Source organism: Botryllus schlosseri, chromosome 16 (genome assembly GCF_051294905.1).
Source record: "Botryllus schlosseri isolate E-star chromosome 16, Bs_hap1, whole genome shotgun sequence".
In the NCBI taxonomy this organism is placed as follows: domain Eukaryota; kingdom Metazoa; phylum Chordata; class Ascidiacea; order Stolidobranchia; family Styelidae; genus Botryllus; species Botryllus schlosseri.
The window spans coordinates 8501330-8528834 of NC_137251.1; the positions used below are offsets into that span (position 1 = coordinate 8501330).

Sequence of the window (27505 nt, forward strand, 5' to 3'; positions counted from 1 at the left end):
TTGACTGAAAAAAAGATCAACTTCCCGGCCCAGCTCCCGAAATGCCCGCCGGAGCGTTACTTCGGTGCTGATTTACTGTATCTAAGTCGATTTTGCCATATATTTATCCAAAATTCTCTAAAAAGAGGACAAAATCTCAAAAGAGAGGACATTTGGCCGTCCCCCGAGGACACTTTCAAAAAAGAGGACAAATCCTCTTAAAAGAGGACGTATGGTAACCGTATGTATATGCCGAAACAACATCAGGGAGAAAAATAGATAACGTCATATTCCTATTTCAATTATGATGACGGATATCCTGTCAGCGGAGCCAATAATTGGCTATACCGTAATCGTGCATAGCGCAGAAAAAGATTTCGGTCGGAAATTTTCGGTGAAATCCATACTTGCAGCTGCCATAAAGTAAGATTTATGAACATTGAACGTTTAGAATAGTATCCACGAGCCCCTATTAAGCCGCGAGGTACAACTAGCAAGTTCCGGGCAGTTCAATACAGAATCACTATGATAGAATGTCTACATGTGCAGTGCACTGCACAATGCACTCGTGAGTCGTGGAACAATGGTAGTCGGGTATCCGATAATTACATCAAGGTGTTGATTTTGAGATTAAACGGGGGAATACGAATTTGATTGCAGCAGTGCAGTTGCTACCCGCACTTCAAAGCGTCAACTATGAAAAGTGGTTTAGACTGAATAGTAAAATCTTAGTCATGTCGCGCGACGAGTCTCAGCAACCGAGACATGGCTTCGGCCTATTACGTCACTTTTACAGTCCAGTTTCCAGTGGGCCTAGGGATTTCCGAATATGACATTTCGACACTACGTAGAAAGCTTGCTTTGTCGACTTGCAAAATGCACAAATTCACCAGTATGCTGAAGTTACTCGGGTACCACCCGCGACAGTTTCGCGTACCACAGTTTGGGAACCACTGGAATATTATACCATATAGCCGGCGTTAATAGTAGCAGATTTTTAATTTTCAGATGTATTGCACATGCCCGAACGAATAAGACACCATATATTTCAGTAAGTCTAAAATGTGCCATACAATAGGAAATATTTTGCAATTCCCACTGCACAGTAGGCTAATAGTTGCATTTATACGTCATATTCTATAACTCCGGTTCTGTGAAGGCAACCACAATGGCAGTATAAGTTTATTAATAATTTCATCATTTCAAAACACCACAATACTTCGATACAATGAAAAGATAGGAAGGTGTCGGAACGACACGTAGTAGACTTTGAAATCAGACACCCACCCGGGCCTAGGCGATATAAAAAGGACGCATGTACAATTGTACACTGAATAAAAAGTACAAGAAAATAACATAAAAGGAAATGAGATGGCATGTGACAAATATATCATGGTCGTGGTCCGGTGAACTTGATGGCTGACTAGTATTCATTCAGTAGAAATTACTTGTATTTCGGCTTGAATGTGAACCCTGAACATGAACATGCTAGACGACTGAAATGGTGAAATGGATATGATACCCCTGACTTAGTTAGAGCGGCAGATTTGGGTTCAAAACATAGTCAGGTCGGATACTTTATATCTGTTGCTCAGCGCAAAGAGGAAAGATGCCACCATTATCAAGGAATAAAAACGAGTGTATTGTATGCGTACAGTGTAGCAATGTAAGTGCCGTTGTAACTGCAATTAGAATTATAGAGTATCATGGTACACTCCTACTTTCATCCACTATAGTAACACAAAAGAAGCAGAAAATCCTCCCTCAAAAATAGCGTAGTTTCCTCCTATCGTTGTCACGTCATTATACTTTTGTGAAAAAGGTTCTTCTTTCGTTACCGAATTGGAATTCTTTGATCGATTACTGAAATCGTTTGCGGCAGCTGTTGTCCATTATATCGAACCTTCCGCGTCCCCCGAAATATCAGTCCCGTTCTCCTCGCGGGAATTTAATAAAGAACGGAGATGATTCATTACACTCTCATTGCTTCTGTTGATTATTTCTAATGATGAATCATAAGCATTGGCATCGGAGTCTTCGACACGCATAATAGCACTGCTGCCGGAGACGTTTCCCTTAGTACCGTATGTCGTTTTCTCGATACGATGGGAGATGTGATTTGAATTTTCTCGGTATAATATATCTTTTGTCACATTAGATAAGATCGTGGTTAATTTCTCTTCGTCTGTTTCGATTCTTTCGTTAATAATAGTAGAAGTGGATTCGTAATCTGTGGTTGGATTTTTACTTCTGATTTCGTAGGATTCAGAAGAAGAAGTGGTCAAAGAGTGGCTTTCACCCTCGCTAGTTTCCAACATAAGTCGTTCGGTGATAGATGCGGTGTTGAACGACGTAGGATCACTGCGAGTGAAGATTGATTCGTGTACTGCGAATTCACCGCCATCGATCTCAGCGGTTATCTTCGGAGTCAATGGCGAGTAGTTGTCTTCTGTTAAGTTAATTGTACTTGCATCAGTCCTACTCGGTGAAGCTGTGGTAGGCGTATTACCTTGTATTGTTGTGGCATTTCCTTGTGCCAATGTATTTCGTGATGTACCATTGTGTGGTAGCACATGAGGAAGGCTGGCAGTTATTGCGCTGGAATTGCGGATAAGGCTTACCTCGGATGTATGATTCTGATCAGCCCTTTCATAGTATTGATCAGTGTGCCACACGTCTGATTTCTCGCGGTCTCTCTTTGTGGAGTCTGAAAATTGCACTCCGGCGTTTGAAACTGCCTCCGGTATTATTGTTTCGGTAACATCTTCGTGGGTTGAAAGTATTTCGGAGGGACGAACACTGGCAGGCAAGGCGGATGCGATATATTCCATCTTGGGAGAGGACGTGGTAATGAAATTAGTAGATGTTGTTTCCACGTCATTTATGATCGCAGGATATTTCGTGACGGTTGCTGTGAACGGTATTTCTTCATTGTCGTATTGGCGCGTAGAGGTAGGTCTATCCGTCAATGGTACCGGCGAATGTTTCAACTCTTCAGTGTGTGCTCCGATCTCACTGGAAATGTTTTTATACTTTGGATCGACTGAATTGGTTCTAGCTGTGGTTAGTAGCCGAGAGCCGTGTATTTCGTTTGCCTCGGTCTGGGTTGATTGGATTGTTCGTGTAGTTTGTATAACACTCTTATCGGAACTATACAGCTCTGTTGGCTGCTCGTGCTTGATCGTTACAGAAGATGTAACCGAAAGATGCTGTTCACCTCCCGAACTTGTTTCTAACATACCATTACCCGAATATACCCTAGGCGTTGGTGGGACAGTGAAGCCGCCGAGGTCACGGTCGCGTACTTCAATCGTTGCTGGAGATTCAAGAAATCCGGACGTTCGTGTAGTTTGTAGCAGGCTCTTGTCGGTTACAACAGCTATGCTCAGCTGCGCATGATTGTTAACCGCGACAGTATATTGCTCTGTAGTGGGAGGTTCGTTCTCTGTCATTGTAGAAGATGTGACTGAACGAACATTTTCTCTTCGCGGACTTGTTTCCTGACTGTCATCATCCGAATATGCGCTAGGCGTTGGAGTTACACGGATTTCGTGATCAGTAACATCGAGTACTAGTTCATTAATTTCGCTACCCGCAATCATTTTGCTAGTCTCGAAAATCCGCAAATCATTTCGATGAGATACCGCCACGGCAGAGTCATATGCGTACAGCATTTCGTCGGTTTTGAGTGTTGGGGTAATTGAGTCGATGACACTGAAGGTCTCAGATTGAACTGATTTTGAAGTTGACGTCGATTCGACACTTTGGATGAATCTGCGTAGTAAACCCCCAAAAGTATATTCATTAACAGTGCTGCTTTCGTCATTAGTTTGTATCTTTTCTCGAGAAGATGATTCATCAAAGCTTTCGTAAATGGTAGTCGCAGGCAGAGTTGCGTACAACACATCGTTGGTTTTGGGTGTAGTCGAAATTTGGCCAAGGCCACTGAAGATCTCAGATTGGACTGATTTCGAAGTACGGATCAATTCAGTACTTTGTGTGGGTATGTGCATTAAACCCCCAGAAGTATATTCATTAGCAGTGCTCTCATACTGGGTTTGTACCTTTTCCCGGGAAAATGATTCATCAAAGCTTTCGTAAATAGTAGTGGTAGGCTGAGATACTGAGTACAACACTTCTTTGGTTTTTGGCGTAGTGGTAAGTGGGTCGATGCCGCTGAAGGTCTCTGATTGAACTAATTTTGAAGTTGGGTTCAATTCGGCACTTCGAGTGAATCTGTGGATTACACCTCCAGAAGTATATTCATTAGCAGTGCTCTCATACTGAGTTTGTAGCTTTTCCCGGGAAGATGATTCATCAAAGCTTTCATAAATAGTAGGCCTAGTCGTAGTCAGGGATGCGTAAAGCACTTCGTTGGCTGTGGGTGTAGTGGTAATCGGGTCGATGCCAATGAAGGTGGTCTCAGATTGCACTGAATTCGAAGTTAGGGTCGATTCGGCATTTTGGATGAATCTATGTACTAAACCTCCAGAAGTACTCTCATCGTGAATATGTACATTTTCTCGGGAAGATGATTCATCGAAACCTCCATCAATAGCAGTGGTAGGCAGAGATGATGTTGTAGTTCTTAAAATTAATGCATTAATGTACCCAGAAACAGGAGTCTCGCGTATGGTCTCAGACGGGCTCGTTGTAGGATTGCCGACTCGCCCAAAGTCTTCGACAATTGGTGGTTCCGTTAGGGTGACAGTTGTATGAACTGATACATCTGCAGAATCCGCATAAAGTGTCTGAATTTGACTAGGATTTCCTTCCAACTCTACAAATTCCACAGCTCCCGTTGTTGTTTGAACGAACGCCTCGTGTGAATTCGAGATTGTGTTGTGTGTGTACTGATCAGAGAGATAATCATCAATCTTATATAACGTATCTGTAATTGGCAATCCGCGTTGGGTCACTTCCGGTGGCGTATCAGATCCAGCAGACCATGTTGCGGACTCATATACTGGAACGGAGTTGACAGATGTTGGTGCGTGACTCGCCTTATACTCAAATGTAACACCCGGGTCGTTTGTAGTCTGCAGATAATTCCCACCTGATAGCCTTTGTGTATTAGGTTCTGCTGTGTCGTCATTCGCACTTTCGGTGAAATTACTGAGCACCATCGCATCTTTTTCTGACATTTGGGTTGTTGACATAACATGAGATCCTGGTTCTGATTGGAATGGTGATTTATGAGAACCCAGCTCCGCGTTGCCAGACATCAGTTCATTCCGATCATAATCCCAATCGCGCGACGGGTCAGTTTGGCTGGTCATTTCAGAAATCAGGTTTTGCGCAGACGACCTGAACCCAAGAGGCAACGTCAATATTTTATTCACATACGGACCACTGCTTGTAGATGAATCAGTTTCTGTGATAATCGTGGACGATCTATCTGTAACCATAGCGCCGCCTCCCATGGACAAAGGAAAAGTGAAAATATCAGCGATTGTACTATTGGAATCTGGTGTGCGTCTATCACTTGTCGTTGGCGTTTCCGTATTGCGTCCAGAATCCGCGTCTTTCGTCAATTCATTGGGTTTGAACATCGGTGTACTTGACTGCGTAAACTTCTGCATATTTGAAGTATCAACTTTAGGCCCGTGCGTCGACGCAAAAGCGGCATTTCGCAATTCAATCAAACTATCGAGCATGGTTGACCTCGCGGTTTGAACATTTGTGAGCGGTTCCGGAGACGGGGTTCTCGATTCGCCCTTATCCTCTGAATCGCTGAGGACTGTCGTCGGTATTTCATGTCGCACTGTAGTCTGTGGCTGTTTCGTCTCTCCAAAGCCTAGCCCAACGCTTTCCGGGTGTAAATGAGCATTGCTATAGTTGACCTGATGACCAGGCCTACTCTCTTGATCGTTTCTATCTGTCACGCTATAGCTCGGCGTTGATAATATACCGTGTGTCAGATCGGTGATTGATGGATTACCACTTTTATTTTCGAATACCAGCTCGTTTCTTGTGGCTAAGTTAGTAACAGTGTCCACATTTAGCTCGGAGTTTGCATACAATGAATATTCAGTCGCTGGATGCTCAGTGGCATTACGGAAGCGGGCTATTGACGAAAAATTGAATAATCCATTCTCTGCTGATGTCGGCATGCTTAATTCTTTGGCGGTTTTTTTCGAAGTTTCCCCGTCATAAGGATTTTGAAGCGAGCTGAACGACATATTGAAAGGGACATCCGAGAGTGAATTAATGCCGACTTGTTGATCTGACAATATAATAGACTGATCAGTTTCGGTAATGTTGTCGAACTCTTGACTGCGTTGATCCATTGTAATCCTGGTATTAGGCGATGATCGCCGTGATGTAAAGAATATTGTACTACCAGTTTCATAATCATTTGGATACTTTGAGGTCGGGAATGCACGACTATTAGGAATGGTATGTATCCTATTGGTATCAATTGGTGACGTGTTAGGTGTTGTTTCATCAAAGACAAATTGCGCGAAAGCTTGATCCTTGTATCCGGGGTAAGGTGCGGAGTTAGCCACCGTACTCAGCGTGATATCTGGAGAGGTCATGGCCAATTCTTTTGAAGTATACGTGAAAGTGGTGTGGTAATTTGTCGTAGCTGGATCGCTGTTTTGTATCGAGTCCGCGTTATTTCTTGGTGTATGCTGCACCGCAAAGGAACCTTCTGTATTTGTCACCGCATGGTTGTCATCGAAATCCGACGGAGACTGGAAATTCCGTCCAATACGAGCAGCTATTTCACTGGAATCAGTGTGACTCTGCGCTGGCTCAGCTTGGATTGAGTTGACGTTGACACGCATCGGTGATTCTATGATGAATAGAGAGCTTTCATCAACGGGGGTGACAATGTAATCTTACAACCAGTGAATACCGAATCAAAATATTTTTGCCGACACACTTTTTTCGCTGGGAAATAAAGAATTGGTACAATTCACGGTAAGAATACCGTATAATTACGTTACGGGCGCAGAATGTATGTACGCTTTCAGTTCATGTCCAATTTCCGATTCACTTCCAACAACTAACTAATCAAGGATATGAAGCGATACAATAAATCCATTCAAACTCAATCGCATACCCGCGACGTCAGTGCTCTGAACTGCATCGGCAATCTGGCATTGGTATCCTCCATCGATTGTTTGGCAGACGGAATCATCGGCGCAGCGATCCGCAAAGTCGCAATCGTAATCTGAAAATTTTTATCTTTCTGTTGCGGACATTGCTAGAGAAATGTGTATTCCGTCCCATACCAGGAACACTTGTATGTACGTATTTAAACTATATGTATCCCCATATTTTTCAAGATAACTTAACTTACACGAGGTTATACAATATAGATAGGCAATATAGTATTTTCTCAATATTTATTACTCATTATTTTGCTACAGCCATCATATTATTTTTCCTATTTAATGATTAATATTTATTACATCATTTGACTCGTCCTATGCAGTATTCTTTGTGTTATAGGTATTCACGATTTACTGACATTTAGAATCACGTCATTACAGCTTTATCTCGCAAGCCGCAATTATATATCCTGTAACATTAGTTTTCCATAATTGATATATTCGTGATTTTATATTATATGTTTCTCTTCTTTAACACATTTGTTATAAATATATTCGGTCATTGACATCAATCGAATATTTCTTCGTAATCGCTTATGCGTCAATTTCAATATCGCAATTCGATATCATGTCAGGATTCAAATCGACCAATCATATATTCAATACGACGACAAGTATACTAATTCTCAAAACTTATCTGATGTGAACAGCCGGTGTTACCACCCAACATACCAATGAACTGGAGGCTGTCGCAGAGTGGGGAATCTGTATGTCTGCAGTATACTAGAACTGCATTTTTGAGACGAAATGAACAATCCTCTTCATCGAGCTCCCCGCAGTTCAATATGTCAGCAATGTATCTCCTGTATTCTAAAATAATTAAATCATGGAAATTGATGGTCCTGGAAGTCCAGCAGGAGCGTGCAGAAAAAATCAGTAAATAAAGATGATGAGTGGGATTATCCTTGATCGGTGGATAATCCAATAATTTTCATCGAAAAACTGGAATAACTCCGCTTCTACGGCCTGGAATTGAGTAAAATTTGTTTTGCATAGTCTTTGAAGACAGCCGAACAATTTCATGGGGTTGGCAGAAAAATTTGAAAAAAAATTTTTTTTTGCGTTTCTGGGCAAATTCAAAATTTTCAAACTCTACGTAAACCGCGAATATTGGTTGGAATGAATTCAAATTTGGTATGCGTCGTTTTTTAAAGGCAACCTAACGATTTAATCACGTAGCCCGCAAGATTAAGGAAAAAAGGTTATTTTTGAACCGCCCTAGTGGGGATAAGTGGCAGGAAGTGTTCAGTCTTTTCTTAAGACACACGAAACTATAGTTTCACTGCAACGATAAGGTGGTTAATCGATGATCAAAGTCTCCTTTTTCGTTTACCTGTCACATCTACGTGTCAGCGAACCTACACTTTTAGTGAAAAGAGTGTAGATTTACACCCTAAAGGTGGTATAGGAAAATAGAATTCAGAAACTCGGTCCTCGTAGTCTAGATCGAACATTCAACCGGAGTTGTTGGCGACTGAACAGCATTACTTCATTTGTGTTTTTCAATTCAGAGCCAATCATCATTATCAATTGGCGTTTTTTCTTTGTCCGTAAATATTCAATCTTTTGGTTGTTTCGCGAAAGAGACGGCTGCGATTAATCCATGGTTTAAAGCAGTGGTTCTTAACCCGTTTCGAGAATTGCCTAGGTCTGGTGCCCTCGATATTTTAAGGACCGCAGTAAAAACAAGGGGTCGAAGTCCGGTCGGTCTTTTCGGCTTGGGACTTCACTATTGGAAATAGCTTGAAATGCGCTCGAGGGCCACTCGACTAATTAACGCTATAAGCCTAATAATTGTATAATGTATATGCTATATTCGGGATCACATCAAGGTTATTATAACAACTATCGGGTACGGACTCATACATAAGAAATATTCTAAAGATTTAATTTTGCAGCTCTCAAATACAAGTATACTTAGTTTATAATCACTCTCAAAAGTGGTACAGTGCCTCTTTCTTCGATTTCAACATGCTATGCGCTGCAGGATAAAATACCTATAGGCGCTATAGGCATATAGTTCGAAACAATTTTGCGGAAAATAAGCCGAGCTAGCGTGACGAAACTGTTTCACAGGCTACGCGCAATTCATTTTACACGAATTTCATTAAACCACTGCATTCATGGAAACATGTTGCGAACAATATCGGTGTATATTTAGGGGTGATTCTGAGGTAGCTATAGGTTCTGTATTCGTGTACCACCTTTTGGGTGTGGATACACTTACACATACACATACACACTCATTTCTCTACTTTTCTATCAGGCCGTAAGTTACCACCCAGCCACTTGATCATGTGCTTGAGACACCAAATATAGCAAATTCGGTACAAACGCGTGGTAACTATTGACGATCGAACGACTATAGTCGTCGATGTTTTAACTACTACAATACAATTGTCGTACTTAAAATCACTTTGGCATGCTGATTTAGGTCAAATGGGAAGAAATACAGTGACGCTTGCAGATGATACATATAGCGACAAGGATTTCTAACGAAAATATCATTTGCTCAATGTATCTTGGGTACATCCGTCTGATTATATGAGCTTACGACTTACCGAATGCAAACACATGCAGTTGCATGTAGTGTTGTGCTATCAAGAGAATTAAACAATTCTTCATGAGCCGCAGTATATTATTCGTCATTGATAGCAGCGCCATCAATAGAAGGTATTCAGAAATGGATCTTTGCGTTCCCACCCATCGACCTTGGTGAGGGAGTGTATGCGATTGTGCACTTCCTTGACAAGTAAGTTCTGTACGGTGTCATCTAAAAACAGATCTCGGAAAAGTATACAGTATATAGTACAGGGATTCTTAAGGTATGGGTCTCGCAGTCACCACTATCCAAACATGGGTCACGAATGATATAATTTTGGATCGCGACGGCACCAGAGGGGAGCGAGCTCGGAAGCGACCCAAAATTATTTCGTAAATCCACTAAAATTATATAGAGTATTTTTTCGGTAGCAATATTTAACTTGAAAGTTTTCTACGCACGATTACATGTTGATACATCTCGTAATTTTAATTCGACCAAAATGAGACTATACGTGAAGTGTGAGAGAGAGATATGATATTTTTTTCGCCTGCACCATCGAGATGCTTTGACGACGGAGTTGCGATACGGCTCTGAGGTCATCTAGTCTGCGCCCCCGTTGTTTTTTTTCTCCTCCATGCTATACGTGAATGCTGAGCGCCTAGCAGGATAGCTGCTGATACCAATTTTCGAGTCTTTGGTATGACCCGGCCGGGGATCGAACCCACGACCTACCGATCGAGAAGCCGGACACATAACCATTACACTACCTCGCCTGTGCTGTCAATCACATCGGCGCCGAGAAAAGCTTTGCCGAAAAAGACCGCTGTATGTTGACCTAGGCCGTCGATATATGTATTGGATACGTATTTAACCATTAAAGCAACGTGTGGCTCACGAAGGAAAGAGCCTATATAGTAAATAGACCAGTGGTTCTTAACCTTTTTTCCTCCAGCGCCCCCTTTCAAAAATTATCGTGCTCCAGCGCCCCCCCCCAACTTCATAATGTAAGGAATGTAATAAAGACAATGAGTAAGAGGGAGGGCCGTAACAGGACGTCGTCAACCCCCTAAAAACGATTGCCTTGCGCACCCATAGCGTGATAAACCGAACTTCTGAGGGCTTCGCCCCAACGAACCCCCTATCGTGATTTCGATGGTACCCCCACCACTACCCTATTCCTACCCCACCCACCACCACTCCACCAAATTTATATGAAAAACACACGCAAACGAGCGCCAAGTACTGGCGCGGTTCCTACTACGACCGCAACCAAGAATCGAAACGAATCGACCTCGACTGCTGCGATGAGATGAGCCGAGCGACTACGAGCGCCAACTTACGACAGCGTCTACCACGACCGCGAATACAAATCCGACTTCGGCAACGGCTGAGATGAGATGACCCGATGATGGGGAAAGATTTTCTTTATGAAATTTTTGATATTTTATGTACATATTTGAATAAACATATCTAAAACGGTCGCCCTAGGTACCAAAATTTTCTATAATGCATGAATGAATAGGTGGTAATTACATATATAAGTCGCGATAAACTGAGTGAGCTGTTGTATAGGAAGATAAAGGGCACGTAATTAATAATTAAACATATTCGGGCGTGCCTGCAGGTACAATTATTCGTTACCAGGGCCGTAACAGCACTTCGTCAGCCCCCCTAACAAAAAAACGTTGGTCCTGGGCCCCCATCGGGTGATAAACCAAGCGTCCGGGGGGCTTCATTCCCAGACCCCCATTAGGCTGTCCTCTATTTGCTGAAAGCCTGCTAGGTATCTACATTGGGTGTCCATTTACTGAGGCAGCTATTCTCGCCTAGTCGCGCGAAGCGCGAAAAATTTAACTAATTAATGATTGAATTGGACAATATCATCGGGAATTGCATGTAAATTGAGATTAATTTTCATCCTCTCTCTGCTCACGTAAACACATTTACCGGTAGAGCTGAGTGAGGTGCAATGTTCCCTCTAAGCTGCGCTCGTGCGCAGTGCTGACACGGTCTCTGCGCACAGAAAATCTACGTTGCGCACAACAAATCCGAAGTTATTACCTTTTTTTAGTGGATACGCACTGTTGTCCAGGGGTCAGCACAGCGAGTTGTTGAGTGTGCGCAAACTCATCAAAACTTAAAGCGAACATTGTGAGGTTTCTTGGAAACTGTAGGGCCCGTTACTAATAATTAAACATATTTGGGCGGGCGAACCCGTTGGTATGACTTCGTTGCATGATGTTATTTCGTGTCTGTGGTATTTCGTGTCTGCAATATCAAAAAATATAGAATTGCTCAATGGGGATATCGCCCAACAGGAATATCCCTGTCGCCCAATCGTACTAAACTAAAAGACGCACACGATTTCAGATTGGTATTTCTTCACTGACATATAATTTTTCCCTGCCAGATGGAATTCGTCTTCTGGGGTTCAGATTGCCAAGACAGGAACATTCGGTGTCAGTCATTTAGGCGCCCATGGACAATTAAACCTAGGCCTATATGTATTTTGAAAGCTATATGTAACGAAGTTTTCGGTGTTAATTTGCTCTGAATACTCATCATCCTCTCTCTGCTCACGTAAACACATTTACCGGTAGAGCTGAGTGAGGTGCAATGTTCCCTCTAATTTTCCCTCAATGTTCCCTGTTCCCTCTTCTTCACTGACATATAATTTTTCCCTGCCAGATGGAATTCGTCTTCTGGGGTTCAGATTGCCAAGACAGGAACATTCGGTGTCAGTCATTTAGGCGCCCATGGACAATTAAACCTATAGGCCTATATGTATTTTGAAAGCTATATGTAACGAAGTTTTCGGTGTTAATTTGCTCTGAATACTCATTAAGGATATGTCCTATCACCACATCATCTACTGCGAAGCCATTTTTCTCCAGCGCCCCCCATACCGCCCCCCTGAGCCCAGCGCCCCCCATATCGCCCCCTGAGCGTTTCCGCCCCCCTTCAAAATCGCCAGCGCCCCCTGGGGGGCGCTGGTGGCAAGGTTAAGAACCACTGAAATAGACTATACTCATCGTCATCAGTCTCCTCAGGCTTTTTACATTGTGCTTCACTATGTGTTGTCTCGCTGCAATTACATGTTGCATCACTAAAGCTAATAACGCCATTAAACTCGAACTGAGGACATTTTCTGATCTTAAGCACATCTGGATTATGCACAAATTATATTGGCAACATGCGTGTTAGCTTTAGTAATGATTAATTAGCGCGATCATAGCTGAGGCTCGACCAGCTTCTGCATACACTATAAGTCTATATTTTGCCCTGTTCGTGAACACCATGAATGCACAAAGTTCATGAAGATCAGTAGTTACATATCCATCATTGAATGCTATCAATATAATGGGAGGAACTGTCTTCCTTGCCTCCCATGATCGCACGTCCTTGTGGGAGGGTATCTAGATATATTCGCTGACCCTGTTGAGTAGGTCTACAACTATTCTTCCCGCCGCTATCATAGAGCTTTATAGACCGAGCCTATCACATCTCTCTGTCTTATATCAATCGGAAAATTGTTGTCACAATCGCACAACACCCCGAGAGGAAAGAATGCACTTTGCGCGTCTCAGATCTTTGTAGCCTACTTGCCCGACGCAGACCGTGACCGCTCTCGTGCAGTAGCCTACCAGTGCAGTATTTCAACTGTAGCCGCGAGTCGACTGAAGTCTACGTCATTTCAAAGCAATGAGCCAATAGTTTATAAGTATATACCTGATTATCTGATACGAACAAGATAAAAGCTAAAACAGCATTAAACGAACCGCTTTTGTAGCCTGCATATGGTGTTGTATACCAGTGGTTCCGCGGTCCGCGACGACTTTCAAGATGCAATATGTTGAAGACTCGTTCATTGATAAAATAAATAAAACATCGAATTCCAAACTAATGCAGAACTTCGTGAAGTAACATCAGGTCCGGACACATGTTCGATTTGACTTGATATTCAAGCCGTGTCATTAGACGACACGCAAGCGACAAATACGGAGCTGACTCGTTAAACCGCGCATGCAGCTTGCATGATCATTAGGGCTGTTCAAAAATAACAATTTTTCCCCGATTCCAGTTATTCACTGATTAAATTGTTATGTTACCCTAAAATACGCTGCACACCAAATTTGGTTCAATTCTAACAAGTATAGTATAATTTCCAATTTTTATGCCAACCCCATAAAATCAAGGTTAATCCGAGGATTATCAACGAAAAACTGAAATAACTACGCTTCTACTGCTTGGAATTGAGTCAAATTTGGTTTGTATCGTCTTTGAAGACAGCTCAACAATTTTATGGGGTTGGCAGAAAAATTGGAATTTTTTTCAAATTTTCCCTAGTAAATTAAAAATTTTAATTGGATCTGCGGAGTCCTATACTTAAAAGAATTGAACCAAATTTGGTGTGCAGCGTTTTTTAGGGTAACCTGACAATTTAATCAGTGAACGGCTGGAATCGGGGAAAAAGGGTTATTTTTGAACAGCCCTAATGATCATTCGTTTTTTATTCATACAATTTATGAAGGACCGTAACTGCCGCACCCCAACCCCCCAGCTGGAGAGGGGTAGCGCATGAAAGGGGCCCAAATTATTTCGTGAATGAACACAAATTATAGGGCATTTTTTTGAAACATAATCTAACTTTTTTTCAAATTCACTGAACGTCTTGATTATTGGGCGCCTTACCCTAGTAAATACTCATGATCAATGTTCCCTCTAATTTTTCACGAGTCTGCGCGCACTCTCCAACTCACTGCGCAGTCCCTTGGATAACAGTGCGCGACGACTAAAAAAAAGTCTTCGGCTTTCTTGTGCGCGGCACACGTTTTTCTGTGCGCGGCGACTCTGTCAGCAGTGCGCGGCCACGCACGCACGCGCGCAGCTTAGAGGGAACATTGCTAATGATTTATAGAACTACGCATTTCGGCGTCAACCATTTCCGCGCCAACACATGATGAAGTGTAGGCTAATATAAGACTCCGAGAAAATGTGCCGAAAACTCGCCAACGAGAAAACATTGGCCGAAAAGGACTGCCCTATGTTGACAATATATTGACAATATATTTAGTTATTTACCTACTAGGCTACTTTGGGAGGCAATTGTACTTATTTTTGTAGCAGTTGGGGTACAAAAATATTTGGGCGTCAATTTCGTGTCCCCTTAATTCTTGGCGACATTTTTGCCTCCGTTGCTGTCGTCTGATCAGCAAATCCGTTCGGGAACACGGTTATTTGTCCCTTATTCGCCCCTTACAAAAGAAACCAAGCCATAAAGTAGCAGGGATTTCGAGTTACAAGGGCGACATTTTCACCGGTGTATATACACAATCTTTTGAAAAGTGGCATTAACTGGACAACCAATAGCGGATGCTTTCTTCCGATTTTCACGTGTATAAAATGACACCGCTTTGCATACATGATAGTTTTTGTTTAGGAATTACTCAGTTAAGAGCATTCCCGTATATATAGGGATTTTAAGCCCTTACACACTGTGTTAAAAATGACGACATAAAAAATGCTGACTACCGTTTTGTGATATGACGATTAAGGTGGCGCAAAATCTGTCACCGTCATAAGGGTGGGGCGTGTCTTGAAAAGTATGAGAACCACTGTTCTAAGGTAGGCCTACAATCCCTATATACTTCCTATATTATTTTTTATGATTAATTTCTGGCGCGACAGCCCGATCTCAAGGCCCACGCAGTTTAAAAGGTTTCAACTGCTAAACATCACAGAAATCCTAAACGAGATTGACATAATTCGGATCATGAGTGAGATTTCAGATTGGCCCCTCCAGTTCTAATTATTTCAGTGATGTGCTACTAAAAAAGGATTCGCGTGTGCCATAGGTAGATTCGTTCTCTGTATGCGTAGACATTCGGTATTTATCTACACTCACACATAGATAGATAGATAGATAGATAGATAGTCTTTTATTCGTCACATCAATAAATAAAGAAGTATACGAAACAAATATTGCAGTATAGACTGGGAGACGACGAGGGGCCGTTAGGCCTTCAGAGTCAGTCGCCACCCGTTTGGAGTGTTTGATGCGTGTAACATATATATTAAATCACACACATATACGTAGAGTCAACATTCAGTAAATATACGACTAACGACACGATATTAAGCTTTAATAAAAGTGTAATAAAGGATAACATTAGAACAAGCATTGCATAAAAGAAAAGAATCAACAGTACGTTTGGAGTAGATAATTTTTATATATTTTTTTAAACTGCCATGGTGGTATTAGTAGAAGCGTGTTTGAAGCTAACATGGTTATGATGTTGTCAGTAATCAAATAGATATACCAATATTGCGTTTTGGTTTATAATCCCAATTTTATATAGTGCGGCCCGCGAATGGATTCAGATGTTGAATGCGGCCCGCGAGCTCAAAAGTTTGCCCACCCATGGATTAAAGCAGGGCTGGCCAACCTTTTCAGCCAAAGGGCCACATTCGATTGACGAACTGATGCGCGGGCCACTAGCCGCGTGAAGCGCGAAAAATGTTTGAACTTCACTGGTCCATAATATTGTCACCTGCCTATATTGCGGGCCTGCCGTATATCGCTGGACTCAGTTTGCAAGGACTGGGCTATCGGCATCTGGACATATCGATATCGAAAGTTTCGACCAACATGCGTCAATCATTTTATTTATGCCTTGGTTTCATAGTCGATGGTCTGTCTGCGAGTGCAAACGCAAAGTCGCATATGCTGAACGATCCTCTGTCTCGTGTACGCGAATATAGTTAGATTCAATCCGATACATTAGGCGTTCTTTTATTTTCACAAAGGGGCAACAATATTAATAGCAAGAAATCGAGTGACAGCATGTTGCGCGAAGCGTGTAGAAAATTTTTACTTTTGATAAATCATGGCTCATGGATCTGCCAATGCGTCGGAACTGATATTTTAGTCATCACATCTCAAGTGTTGGGGCTAGACTAATCAAATTTTTGGTTGGACTCACAAGTTCACAATCTATGCAATCCATTTTTGATAACATTAGAAATTTCGGAAATTACCTCCCGGGCCACATGTGACCCGCGGGCCACGGGTTGGCCGGCCCTGGGTTAAAGCATGATATATATTCTGTTTTTCTGTAGTATGTCTCACACTCGATATATCGGGCTGATAGGTCGTTGATTTGCTGGTGTCAAGACCACTTGAAGATGCTCTGTCAGTTGCGAGCGTAACGCATGTACCTTATGTCAGTGATTCTCGACCTTTTTGCTTTGCGGACCCTTTTTGGACCGCCAACATATGGACTATAAGCCATCTGTTTCGTTCATCGTAATTTATGTGAAATATATATGTCATAGGCGTAAATACAATTTTACATATTGTTGGTATGTTTCTTCCTCGTAATTCATAAATCATTCAGTTTAGTGATATAACTTCATATAGCTTCTTATACGAGTTGCATAATATTAGTTGTTTCGCTTGAAGTAGGCCTACAGTATGTCCATGTTGAAGTCGTTACTAGGAGAAGTATTATCTCTATTCAACTATCAAATGTCTACACCACATTTCATTTAATTGACTATTCGAGCAGAGCAATAATACCAAGTTCTGAATCAGGGGCGGGCAACATACGCTGTGGTTACTGTGAGCTATAAACCAGTGATGAGCGGATAGTGCTTTTTGAGACTCCGAATCCCTCCGACAACTAGTGTCTGAGGAAAACTCCCTCCGACTCCGATGAATCTCGTCAAGTATCCGAAACAGTGGCAAGCATGGTACATGGTACATGTGATAATATGGTTGGTCTCATAGTATTGTTTACTCTCCAGTCCCCAATTGCAGCGCAGATGGCTGATTTTTATGCGCTTGGCAATCATTTTTGCATGTTACCCGTCATATTACAACTTCACAAGGTGTCAACCGTCTGTGTTTTGGTTTGTAATCATAATCAATAGTGTATTCTGGTCCGAGCTATCCAAAGATATCGGAGACAAAAGTTACAATACTCCGAAAAAATATCTGTAGTGAACTCCGACTCCGCTCCGACTGTCACAAAATCGGCAAAACTCCGCTCCGATGCTCATCACTGCTATAAACTATAGATAACTAACCTACGTAGGTTAGTTATCTATATATAAACACAGTAACGGCTCAGCTGACCAGAGAATTTTGTTCACTGAAGCAAAACCGTGTTTGTTATTGATCTGCAGATTGCTTAGCGGAAGTAAGCTAGTAGCTACTGAATAGTTGATGGAAAGCATGCCGATCGATTTCTATGAGCGTCCACTCTGTAAGAGAATTCGCCACCATGCTCTGTCGTAACATTTGACGACGACCATGCAGAATTCTGTACCGACGTTAGCGAGGCAGAGGTTGTGGAAAGATTTCATGAATCTGCATAAAGAACCATTGCCTTATATTGTGACAGTACCACTATCTTCCAACATTCTCGAGTGGCATTACGTTATCGTTGGGTCACCCGACAGCCCGTATGATGGTGGATTATATCATGGAAAACTAGTGTTTCCTCGAGAATTTCCGTTTCGCCCACCAGCTATTTACATGATTACTCCATCAGGCCGCTTCCGAACCAACACAAGACTATGTCTGTCGATCAGCGATTACCATCCAGAGTCATGGAACCCAGTGTGGACTGTTGGATCTATACTGATTGGGCTACAGAGTTTCATGATGGAAGACACCGTTGCCGCTGGAACAACAGAAAGCACAGAAGAGCAGAAGCGACAATACGCTGCCAAGAGCAAACAATTCAATTGTCAAAATCCATTGTTCCGCGAGCTGTTCCCATCCCTAGTGGACGAGACGGATGCTAACCAATCTTAGCTCGGCTCGCGAATGATCATTTCAATGCCTCAAGCTATAAGTTACTGGCCAATCTAATGAAAAGACGGCCAGATCAATGTTCCCTCTAATCTGCGCACGTCCGCATACTGCTGACAAAGTCGCCGCGCATAAAAAAGCCGAAGTGATGACCTGTTATTTTAGTCGTTACGCACTGTCGTCCTAGGGACCGCGCAGTGAGTGCGTGCAGACTTGTGAAAAATTAGAGGGAATATTGGGCCAGATCCAATATGATCATGCAAACTTTGTTCTTCTGAAATACTGCTACTGAGATAAAGTTCAATTATGCGTAGGATTATCTATTTACAGATGCATCTTCTTTCTGTAATGTTACTCTTTCCTCAAAATATAGAATGTTTACGTTTCTACAACCATAAAGGAGGCAAGGCCTTGCTACTCCCACCTATAACACTAAACACACAAAATATTTATGGAGTCCAGCGTTCACTGTCAAATTAGTTATATACAGAAGTCAAGGACGCGACACCAATGTTGAAATTTCACAATAACAAAATACTGTGGGCGTGAGATGGGCACTATGATTGAAGTACTCTAATCCAAATCGAGAATAAATTGTAAAGATTTTAGTCGAATAATGAGACGATATATTAGTGTTAAACCAGTGGTTCCCAACCTTTTTCGACCCATCGCCCCCTTTTCAAGGTCAACACCGATCATCGCCCCCCAAATTTTGTGCACCGATAATTGGGCATACAGACTGTTATCACTGGCGGGTTGACTAAAAAAAAAAAAAAAAAAAAGGTCATCTTTCACCGCTCAGAGCTGAAAATAACGTTTTTTCGCTCCGCATTGCTAGGTGGATGACTAAAAAAAAAAAAAAAAAAGGTCAGCCGATTTTACGCGTCATCGCCCCCCTATCGCCCCCTTCGCTATTTTCGCCCCCCGTCGCCCCCTTTGTCCATTTTCGCCCCCCTGTCGCCCCCTTCGTCATTTTCGCCCCCCTAGATCGCCAAATCGCCCCCTGGGGGGCGATATCGCCCACGTTGGGAACCACTGTGTTAAACCCTTGGGACCTTTAATTGGTTGTATCACCCCATTCGAAATGTGTAGTACAAAGACACACATCTAGGTGGAAAACACATTTCTGATCAATACAATCAACAAAATAGGTGCAGTCATAAAATCACCGTAAATGTGGCAGCAAACTAGCAACATTACCCTTATGGTCGCATACAGGGTACATATTTAGCTTACCACAACAGCAATGAATGATACTCACCGCCCAATACTCAATTCACAATCTAATACTTGATTTTGCCCAGCCTTGGTTAGCAATATACAGAAGCCAAGTCAAACATGGAAAATCAAGCAGCGAAAAATATTTTGAAGCAAAAAAAGCAGCACGCACAGAGGCCATCAAAATGCAGCGTGTCTATCCAGCATTCACATCATAGTTGCACACATGGCACGTTTCTTCCATGACAGATATTAGGGCTTGCAAGACAGCCAAGAAAAAAGCTACAAAAAAATAGAAAAGAATATTTTGAATCCTCCAACAAAACATGCTGTTAGGTAGCTTTACCTTTCAACTTGATGAAGTAAAGTTAACAGAATGGTTGACAGGTCTTTGAAGTAGGTTGAATGTCATAATATACAAGGCCGAAATAATACCAATTGCACAAGAGCATTTCATTCAGTACACCAGATGAGCTACTGGTGCTTCGTAAATATATTGATGAGTAGAGTTGGGCGCAATGATTCGATTGGCGAGAGATAATTTTTCCAGTACTGAAATTATACGCTCCATGCCAGCGTGAGCTGATTTAACAACGATACTAGTATTTTATGTTGTCGAAGGCTCTACGGTAGGGTTCAAACATAACTTATTTCTCCGGATTCCGGGAATTCACTGATGTGATGCAAAACAAATTTTACACAGTTCCATCCTGCAGAAGCGAAGATGTTTGAGTTTTTCATTCATAATTCTGGTTCACGGTTTATGCTATTTTTGCAAATTCAAAACTTTCAGCTGCAATAACTTTGCTTCGGCAGTTGGAATTGCGTCTAATTTGTTTTGCATCGTTTTTGTAGATAGCTAAACAATTTCATGGGGTTGACAGTAAAATTTGAAATTTTATTTAATTGAAAAATTTCAATTGGCTCGGCGTATACTGGTTGGAATTGAGCCAAATTTGGTGTGCAACGTTTTTTTAAGCAATCTAACAATTCAATCAGTGAATCCCCGGGATCCGGGGAAAAAAGTCATTTTTCAACAACCCTACAGTTCAGTGTACACCTTGATCGTTCGTACCGCAGCATACGAAACATAGAGCAAAAAGCTACGCACGTTTGGGAACATGACATGCGCAATGCCGCAACCAACCCACAGCATTTCCGAAATGTGCAATGAAATAGGTATGGCAGAAAAAATAACACATAATCTTTAATGTGATGTAGAACTGAAATCATATTCGTGGTGGTCGCATAAAATGCACATATTTGAACTTTCCCGATCGTCCATACTATTGTGATGTCATCACCAGTGATACTCGATTTTGCCCAGCCCTACTGATGAGAGCTTTAAGAAAACCAAGGATGTCAAACAAACAAAAATATACCAGCATATTCAGAGTGCTACGACTATAATTCACAAGATAAAGGTTCGTGAAGAGTCTAGGCAGCCTAGCAAAAAGAGCGGAGACAGTGGACCGAACGTGTGTCCTGGAGTAGCATTTACAAATTCGATATATACAAACGAGAAAAATGAAATCACCACAAACTATTGAGTGTAAACTCGTACTAAACGCATTCACTGAGAATTATTAAATACATTTGTGGTTCTTGAAACTCATGGCCAGGTATTTTCTTTTACACACCCCACACCTTGGGTAAGCCGAGCTGGTGTAATAATGCCTTTTTACATGTGACTGCAGCCCCTTTCGGGTAACAAAAGTATCAGGACACTTGTGGCATTTGTAGGGCTTGCTCGGTTGATCTATTCGGTAGTCGTGAGTGTTCTCAATGTGTTCAAAATACTTATTTTTGGTTCGAAACTGCTCACGACAAAACTGGCACGTTATGCGCCCGCCGGCATTTTCAACATCTTTGGACACGACCATTACCTCGTCACAGACTTCTCTAGTCTTGTCGGTGGAATGCAGCCATGCCATATGGTCTTCAAGAAGGACTGAAGTCATAAATTGCTTTTCACAAATCCCGCATTCATATTCATCAATTTTTTGGATAGTATTGTCAGCAGACTCGTACTTTGCAGAATAATTTGGGATCTTCACCTCCCATTTTCCACCAATGAACTCCACAATTGCCATCCCGGCTGAAACCACTTGCTCTGGCAGCCTTTCAAGCTTGACAACCGGATTCCAATCGATCTCGTCTACAGACACATCTGTCATACAAGGCTGCTCATTGCTGACTTGTTCCATAACCACTTCATTGCTGCTACTGTGGGCGTTAGCAGAGTCAGGTGGCGATATATTCTTGGAAGCATTCATCAACACATCACCTTCGTCCTTGCGTTGACATATTTTACAAACACAGTGAGTCTTGTGGGAGAATAAATGCCACAGACTTGAGATGAAAAACTTCTCTTTACATAACCTACACCGATAGCAACTCCTCAATTGATGTTTTTCGAAGTGTCTTACCATTCTTTTGATGCTGAAATAGGACCTGCAGCAATACAAACATATAAAGTAATCCACAAGACATGATTTGCATTTGACTTCTTGGTACTGTATCGGAAGCGTGGCGAAATCTATCGGTGAATGCTCAAGTTTCATGTGACGCTTCAGGGCACTGATGGACGGACAAAGTGTGCGGCATATGCGACAACAGAACCCATGCCTCAATTCGGCTCTCCGGTCATTTACTGCCTCCGTGGAATCACGCGTCGGTTCATTAGAGCTGTCAATAGGCTGACGTGGACAGAACGGCAGAAAGTTGACCTTCGGATGTTTCTCAACGCTTGAAAATGAGCTTTCAGTCTCTGAGGAGTCGTAGCAGTTCGGAAAATGAAATAACGGAGGAGAATCGTAGATATCTGGCGGAGCACCACTGAGTGCATTTTCCTCACTTTTACGATCGAAGTCTGGACAGCTATCGGGCAACTCGGCATTTTTTGTCTGGGCGAAATCGGACATTTCTGAAGTAACAGATACGATATCGACAGGGTCGCAACAAGACATCTTGCTCGGCGGGGAGTTCTTTTCAACATGAGAACGAACGGGCTCGTTTACAGCTTGTATATCATTGTCACTGTCGCTAATGCAAAGGTCTGTTACGTCGGAGGAATTGCTTTCATGGGCCGGGTCCGGCAAAGGCAATCCCTCCTTACACTGCTGTGTGACGCTTTGGTTATCAGATTTGGAAAATGAAGTCTCCGTCTCAATCTTCGACGATTTTTCAATTTCTTGATCACTACTCGGAGGCATTTGAACTGCTGCATCGCGTTGAGATTCATGAACTTCGTTGTCATGACACAAACCTGCCGGTGACACAGCTTCTGTATTGAGAGTTTGAGGAATCTCATTTTCGTCCTCACTTTGTGTACACAATTTGATAGCTTCCACACCACTTCCAGGATCAGTAACGTCACACGTATTATCGATTTCAGGGATAACAGGCTCCATTACCTGATCGCTCATCGCTTCGTTGCAATCCGTAAAGCCAGAGTGCTCATCTGCATGGATTTGTGTTTCAGCTGACAAAGGCAAATCCTTGATCGGAGTACTCATTTCAGAAATACAAAACAGCTTCCTGACAGTTTGACATGTGTCATCAAGAACTAGATGTGATTGATCAAATTGAGCATGATCTTGACTAAGCTTTCTGCAGGGTATTTCCAAATCATTGATAGCTTCATTTTGCATTTCTTCTATTTTTTGATTAGTCAATTTGGAGTCTTGTGCAGGTTCTTTACACTCTGGTATAATATGCTCGATCAACTCATCAGCCCTTGTTTCACTGTAATCCATAAGGCTGCAGCAGTCATCTGTAGAGCCATGCTTTTGAGCTGTGGAAGATGAATCCTTCACAGGACTATTGATCTCGGCAATGAATGACAGTTTTTCACCACCACGACTTGACTGATCTGTAGGATCAGAAAATGGATGTGACTGATCAAATTGAGCATGTTCAGCTTGGTTGGGAGGTTCAACACTTGCCGTCTGTTGTTTTTCCACACTGGAGACATTGGTAGTTTCAAACTGCATTTCTTCTTCCTTCTGCTCATTCAAGTTGCAATTTTGTTCTTCGTACTCTTCAGTAACAGTCGCCATCAACTGATCATCCATGGTGACCTGCACAACGTTTGTTTTTGTAGGACTACACTGCGTGTGGTCAACCTGATTATCATTTTGTACGGTAGGCTCTATTGACGTGTCGGTGATTGTTTCACTGTAATCCATAACGCCAGAGCAGTCATTACTGGAGACATGTCGGTTAGCAGTGCATGGCAAATCTGTGACAGGACAATTGACATCAGTAATAAATGACAACTTTTCAACACAATGACTTGACTGATCCTTAGCCTGATCAAATTGCTCATGCTGAACTTGGTTGGGAGATTCAGACCTTGTCGTGAGTTGTTTTTCCCCATTCATAATTTCATTAGTTTGCATATCTTCCTCCTGCTTGGTCAATCCACAATTTTGTTCTTTGTATTCTTCAGAAACAGTGGCCATCAACTGATGATCTATGTGAACTTGGATAATGTTTGTCTTTGTGGGACTACAATACATCTGGTCAGCTTGGATATCGTTTTGAGGCGTTTGGGATATTGCAGAAAACTTCGCGACTCCATCAATGATCTTTTCTGTTGTTTCTGCCATTGAGTTTGATGTAGTAATCAAGGAGCATCCACGTATGTCACTGTATTCACCATTCAATGCAAGATCCTTACAGCTAGACAACACATCCACGCCAACGTTATCTACAACAGGACTCTGCATTGAAATGGAATATGAGTGTTCTTTGACAATCCCCTTTATTGATGTCATGTTCGATAGTCGTTTATAGTCAAGAATATTGTTAGGGCAGCTATCATAAGGTAGTCAAGAAACTAAAAGAAATATAACTCCAGAAGGTAAGAACAATATAAATCAAAATATATATATCGTTACATTATAAAATTTGAATTTGCGATATAGACCCATATGCAATGAAATACAAATGTGTATCTGAAACCAAGAACATTTTTAAAGAACAGTGTCAACAACAATGAATATCATTGCAAATTCGTTAGCAAATCCTGTTAACATACATCAGGGTTGGAAAGCCAATGCAGCTTATTTTTATACCGAATACCGTGCATATTGGTATGTTCGAGAAATATATACAAATCATCAAACTCAATAGTAAAGTCTAGATCAGGTGAATGTTGCTGGAGTGCATCCACGGAGCCTTTCAGACTAGAAGTATGAAACAGTTATACCAAATCTTATAAAATGTTAACCTCAAGCACTCGGTATAGCGACGAAAATTCGCAGACTAACATAATCGTAACAAAAATATCATCACCTAGGTGTGTAGTGTCTCGAGTTGGGTATAGGGGTACACGGTTGGTTGGATTTATCAGCTCTGACAAAATACTTTGAAGAGAGTGATCTGGGATCTGCAGTAGGAGACGGCTTCAAATTCTCAATGATATTCTGCTGCGAGGATCTCCTATTGTCATATCGGAACGAGTCTGCAGAATCTGATAGTCTTGAAGATTTGTGAAATTTTGGATCCATTGAATCGTATGTTCCGATGACTGAGCTTGGCCGCGATCCAGTAGCAAAAGCAGGTGATCTATTAACACTCACAACAGGGGATGTAATTCGACCTCCGCAACCTGGTTTAATTGTTACCTGCGTAGGAGTGCCCATTCTGCCATTCGAAGGTGGCGGTCTAACTGACAACCTTTTTCTATTTATGTTCTGCCTCTCCAAGAAGGGACTAGGAGTGCCATAACGACTTTGTGATAACGGTGTAATTGGGGTGGCCGGTGAAATGAAATTACTACCACCACGTTGAAAAGAGGCAGATACGTTCATTGGAGACTGATGTGGAGATGGCCGCTTACTAAACGCTTCGACAAATGGGGATGCGACACTTGGACTTGTTAGTAAATTACGTGGCGTTGTTGGCCTTTGCATCTGACCAGATTCATGTGCCTTCAAACTCCTTACGTACATCAACAGCATGGTTTTATCATTCACAGTTTTCTCCAAATTAGCTTGCAAACCTTCCTTCTCTTTATTCATCTTTGCGAATTGCTCTTCTGCTTTGGCGATAATCTTGCCCATGCTTTCAATTTTCTTACCCTGGATCTCAATTTGTTTTCTCATCTGTTTCATCAATAAGGACCTATGTGTAGCCTGAAACCTCATGATTTCAACCTGTTTCTTGATCTGTGATTCAGGTACCGTGAAAAATGCCTTCAAGTGCTGATCGAGTTTATCATTCAACTCTTTAACATGACAGGTCGATTGGCATACGGGGCAATTAAATTGAGCTCCTCTGCCGGCACAGGACTCGCAGAATATGTGACTGCATGTCGAAATTAAAAATCTCACGTTCTTAGAAGGCTGTCGGCAGCATACGTTACAGTGTACCCAATCTCCCATTTTCTTTCTTTTGCTCCGTTTTCGGGCAAGGAGTGTGACAATGACAAGGGAACTAAACAGTTTCGTAGCAAACCCTCGAATTCCAGAAGTCAATTATCGCAAAGCCTCAAGCGGTGCAGAATAAGAATGGTTCCACCAGTATTGTATACCTATACCAAACTTAAGCACATACAACAATATCGAATTTTGCAAAGCATCTGCGTCGTGAAGAAAACACAAATGCGTAGATCACGTGCCTTTTGCGCGGTTCGGCTTCCGAGCAGAACGAGTGTCTCCGCCAACCTACTAACCTACTTACCTCCGTAGGTTAGTAATCTATAGTCAAACAATCTCTGACTAATGTGATAACCCAAGTCGCAATTTTACTGTAACCTGATTTATCAGCTTGAAAATGAAGAATTACGCGACATTGTTTATTTATACAAAGCGCCAAATATCACTGACCTTGTTACTCCCTGATGACATTTTGCAAGTTCACGACTCAGTCCTTTCCACTCTATTAGATTTCTATTGCATCACGATCATGGCATTTAGAACGATAATGAACAACAACAGACGAACGAATGACACGACTACCTCATACGACTCGAGTCACTAACGAGACCTGTTCTCAGTCCATACGATTTCGGTAATCTACTGCGTGCATGGCGAGATTCACTACTTATTTACTAAACCAGTGGCCCCAAAAATTTGTGACGAACTAGATAAAAAGGATAAATCGCTCGCGGTTCACTGTCAGTTCAATTCGGTCTATTAGCAATTTTTATCAGTTCAATACACCAAAAAATGCGATACAATGAAAAGATAGGTAGGTGTCGAAACGAGTTGGAGTAGTGAAGTCATCTTTGGAATCAGACACCCACCTGGGCCTAGGCGATGTAAAGAGGAGAGACATCCACACTGGATGGAAAGTAAAAGAAGCAAATATAAAGTGGCAAGTGACGGAAGGAGATATCGATGTGTCAGGTCGTGGCCCGGTAAATGGTGAGGGCTGACTAGCAGGCTATTCACTAGTATCCAACCATCCTATACGTCGATTCGGTGCGATATATCATATAACATCTCAAAACTTCATCATCCTCGTTGAACACGCGTTTGAATGTGTCCTCATAAACTTGCGTTCATTAAGTGTCGATGAATAATTAGTCTATTCGTTGTTTGATTGGTTAGTGAGATAACTCAAAGTGACCAGGAACATCTGCAGAGAGCGTTGATGACGGATTTCGTGCGCCTTCTACGACCGCGGATGATGTGACCACATATTCATAAATCTGGCTTTGGTTCTCAGAGAGGAAGTGTGAGTCGTTAATGTACGGATTTTCCTAAACAGTGACATCGCTTGTAGCGCCCCACGATCTCCCAATTTGTAGTTAGCTTTCTCTTCGAATTCGCAAACGCCCCTGGGGGCGCTAGCGCTCACTTTAGGAATAAC

The 27505-nt window shown here is 42.1% G+C and overlaps 2 protein-coding genes and 1 pseudogene across 3 annotated transcripts; 1 reads left to right on the forward strand and 2 right to left on the reverse strand.

Annotated features, from left to right (window-relative positions):
• Positions 1-1128: 1128 nt before the first annotated feature.
• Positions 1129-10563, reverse strand: LOC145459501 (uncharacterized). Of its 2 annotated transcripts, XM_080338161.1 has the most exons (5): positions 9662-10563; positions 7773-7910; positions 7049-7159; positions 2489-6778; positions 1129-2428 (listed from the first exon to the last, which is right to left on the reverse strand). In XM_080338161.1, the coding sequence occupies exons 1-5, from the start codon at positions 9762-9764 to the stop codon at positions 1872-1874; spliced, it is 5199 nt and encodes a 1732-aa protein (XP_080194287.1). In that variant the 5' UTR covers positions 9765-10563; the 3' UTR covers positions 1129-1871. The 2 variants fall into 2 exon arrangements, with proteins under 2 accessions (XP_080194287.1, XP_080194286.1); XM_080338160.1 differs by having other exon boundaries at positions 1129-6778.
• A 7252-nt stretch (positions 10564-17815) lies between these two features.
• LOC145459515 (ubiquitin-conjugating enzyme E2 J2 pseudogene) lies at positions 17816-18862 on the forward strand (annotated as a pseudogene).
• A 5661-nt stretch (positions 18863-24523) lies between these two features.
• On the reverse strand, positions 24524-26411 carry LOC145459511 (uncharacterized). Its single transcript, XM_080338170.1, has one exon. It carries the CDS (start codon positions 26071-26073, stop codon positions 24979-24981), a length of 1095 nt encoding a protein of 364 aa, XP_080194296.1. The 5' UTR covers positions 26074-26411; the 3' UTR covers positions 24524-24978.
• Between the last annotated feature and the right edge of the window lie 1094 nt (positions 26412-27505).